The following is a 2,758-nucleotide window of genomic DNA, read 5'->3' on the forward strand; positions in this document are numbered from 1 at the left end:
TAATGGGTGTAAATAGAATCTGTCATTTTATTTCCCCAACAGAGCTCTACGAGTGCCACTAATGAAGAAGAAGACCAAAAATGGCAGCAGATAATTTACTGACGATGACTGAGGAAGGGGGAGGGGTTTTACTTAGTAGCAGACTCTAAGTATGCAATGAGGTCAGCACGCTCCTGGGGTTTCTTGAGACCCGCAAACACCATCTTTGTGCCAGGAATGTATTTCTTGGGGTCCGCCAGGTATATGAAGAGAGTGTCCTTGCCCCAGGTGATACCTGTCACACAGAGAGAAAGGGAACAATTCATTCACCCTGAGGGGTTCTGAGCAGGTCACACGTAACAACGCTCTGCCGCCAAGTTGCCTCAGTTTGCTGCACAGGGCGTTTCACGTAACGCGATAAAAAAATTCCTCGGCGGAGGATTGTGGGATTTTCTGCAGTTTTTTTGCTTCTGGAAACTGCTGCCATCTTTTGGGAAGGTTTTGGACAACTTTTAATCGTGGGAAATTAATTTTTTCAATTGAAATTTGAAAATTGCCAAGGGAACCCCACTTTTTTCCCCCCCAGAAATACAAGTCCTCCACGGATAACCACAGACTCAACAAAAACTATGCGCAGTATCGCGACAAAAATCGTGGGGAAAAAAAAAACTAGTAAAAATTACTCTTTAGTCCCTCCTGCTTGATTGTCGCAAAGAACAACGCACAGAAGACTTGCGGAGAGGAGGAAGTGTTCCCGCCTATTTTTGTTTTTACCCTTCTATCTCTTGCTTTCACCTTGACGCTGTGACAACAGTCTTGTCACAAAGCAAACAAAACAAATCAAGGCGGGGTCACTTCCTCCTCCAGACATGCATTTCGCACGTGGTTCTTTGCAAAAATCAAGCAGGCATAATTTTTGCTATTTTTTTTTCCGACTCTTTCCATTGCGATACTGTGCATAGTTTTTGTTGGGCCTGCGTTTATCCGTGGAGGACTTCATATTTCTGTAAAGAAAAAGTGAGGTTCGCTTGGCGATTTTCAAAGTTCAATCGAAAAATAAATTTCCCGACATTAAAAATTGTCGAAAGCCTTCCTCAACGGTGGCAAAAGTTTCCCGAGGGTAATTGCCGAGAGACCCACAATCCTCCGGCGAGTAGAATTTTTTATCACTTTATGTGGCACACCCTGTGTATTTGTTCTTGACTAAACTCACGTTGTCCACTAAGCCATTGTGTGAGTACCAGCCTGCGTTCTTTTTCAAGCCCACTACTAATAACGATGCAATTTCAGAAAAATAATGATGCAACAACTTCATTTAAATGATAGGGGTGAGTCCCATTTTGTTTCCACCCATACAAGGCTATAATGTGCCCACAATGTGAAGTAATGCACTGTCTTTTGTCCGTTCTTTGCACCAACCAAGTGCGCACAGCTTTGCAATAGTATGTAAGCTTCCTCGTTTTTCAATGCCAAGTGAGTATTCCTCTCACCTTTGCTCTTGTTGGCATCTGTATACGAGAAACCCGGTGCATGACCCGTCTTGCGACCAAAGAGGCCGTGCAGGTTGGGGCCCGTTTTGTGTTTTCCCCCATCCTCTACTGTGTGGCACTGGGCACATCGCTGCACAAAGATCTTCTTGCCCTTTTCGGCATCGCCCTTTGGGACATCCTCGCCCATCGTTGCTCTAGCTTATAGTCCTGTAATGTAGGAGAAGGCACGCCGCTATGAGGGATAGCTTAAGTGGGAACACATTTTATGTGCATCTACCATTTCACGCAGTTAGTAGCACGCCGGTTGAGTAGGGTCGGCTTCCCAACATCGCATCAAAAATTACTTCCGCAGATATCCTTGACCGCAAAATACAGCGAGATTGCATCAGAAGCAGGCACAAGTATACATGTTCTTGTAAATAACGCAAATTACTACGAGACACACTACATGCAGCGGAAAAACCGGGTCAATATCGTCTACTGCAAGACTTTCCTGCATGTGAGCCGCACATTTTCATTCATTCGGCAGGCTTAGCGGTCACCTCTACTTCGCTCAACTTGAAGCAGGTAGCTCGCATCATTCAACGCGAAGATGAGGCGATCTGTGCTTATATTAGTCGGAGATGTATCACTTGGAGTACTGGTACCGAAAATGATGGCAACATAAAATATACCCACGTGCAAGAAGCACCCAGAATACAGCTAGCCTGCGGCAGCGAGAGCAGTAAGGTCACCTACGCGGCGGTCCACTTGGCCAACGAGGCTTGCCATTTGAATAGCCGAAAGAGACGGCGTGAGGGCGCCACATGACAACCGGTATTTTACACCAGCTGGTGGCGTTTCCCCGAAGGAACAGTTGTAGCCGTTGATCGGTCACAAGGCTGACGTGATGCTCATTGTAGCTCGGCGTTTCGGGCTTCGGGCCCTTCGAAAGTTACGATCACAATCATGTAATAAGGCGTGAGTTCGGGCCCTGCTACGAACTCACGTGAAGGTCGACATGGCGTATCGGTGAGATCGTCCATGCCACATATTAGTCACAGGGGTGACACAAACCCGCCATTGTTGTAACTAGAGATGTCGCGAACCAGTCGCGGTTCGAGTTCACACAAATTCGAAAAAAAAAAACGAACTTTTGTTAAAAGTCCGTCAAACAGTTCGAACAAAGTTCGACAGGTCTGCGCATGCGCGACTTCCGAAGAAGAATTTTGTATGACTGAAGCAATATATTTGTAAATCACTTTAGGAACGCGAGAAAAATGTTTTTGGTCTCACGAACCATATACTGC

At 45.9% G+C, this 2,758-nt stretch overlaps 1 protein-coding gene across 1 annotated transcript; it reads right to left on the reverse strand.

The window, feature by feature from the left end:
• Window positions 1-2,256, reverse strand: LOC135365862 (cytochrome c). Its single transcript, XM_064598551.1, has 3 exons — window positions 2,148-2,256; window positions 1,470-1,676; window positions 1-274 (listed from the first exon to the last, which is right to left on the reverse strand). The coding sequence occupies exons 2-3, from the start codon at window positions 1,654-1,656 to the stop codon at window positions 129-131; spliced, it is 333 nt and encodes a 110-aa protein (XP_064454621.1). The 5' UTR covers window positions 1,657-1,676; window positions 2,148-2,256; the 3' UTR covers window positions 1-128.
• Between the last annotated feature and the right edge of the window lie 502 nt (window positions 2,257-2,758).

Source organism: Ornithodoros turicata, chromosome 8 (genome assembly GCF_037126465.1).
Source record: "Ornithodoros turicata isolate Travis chromosome 8, ASM3712646v1, whole genome shotgun sequence".
Lineage (NCBI taxonomy): Eukaryota > Metazoa > Arthropoda > Arachnida > Ixodida > Argasidae > Ornithodoros > Ornithodoros turicata.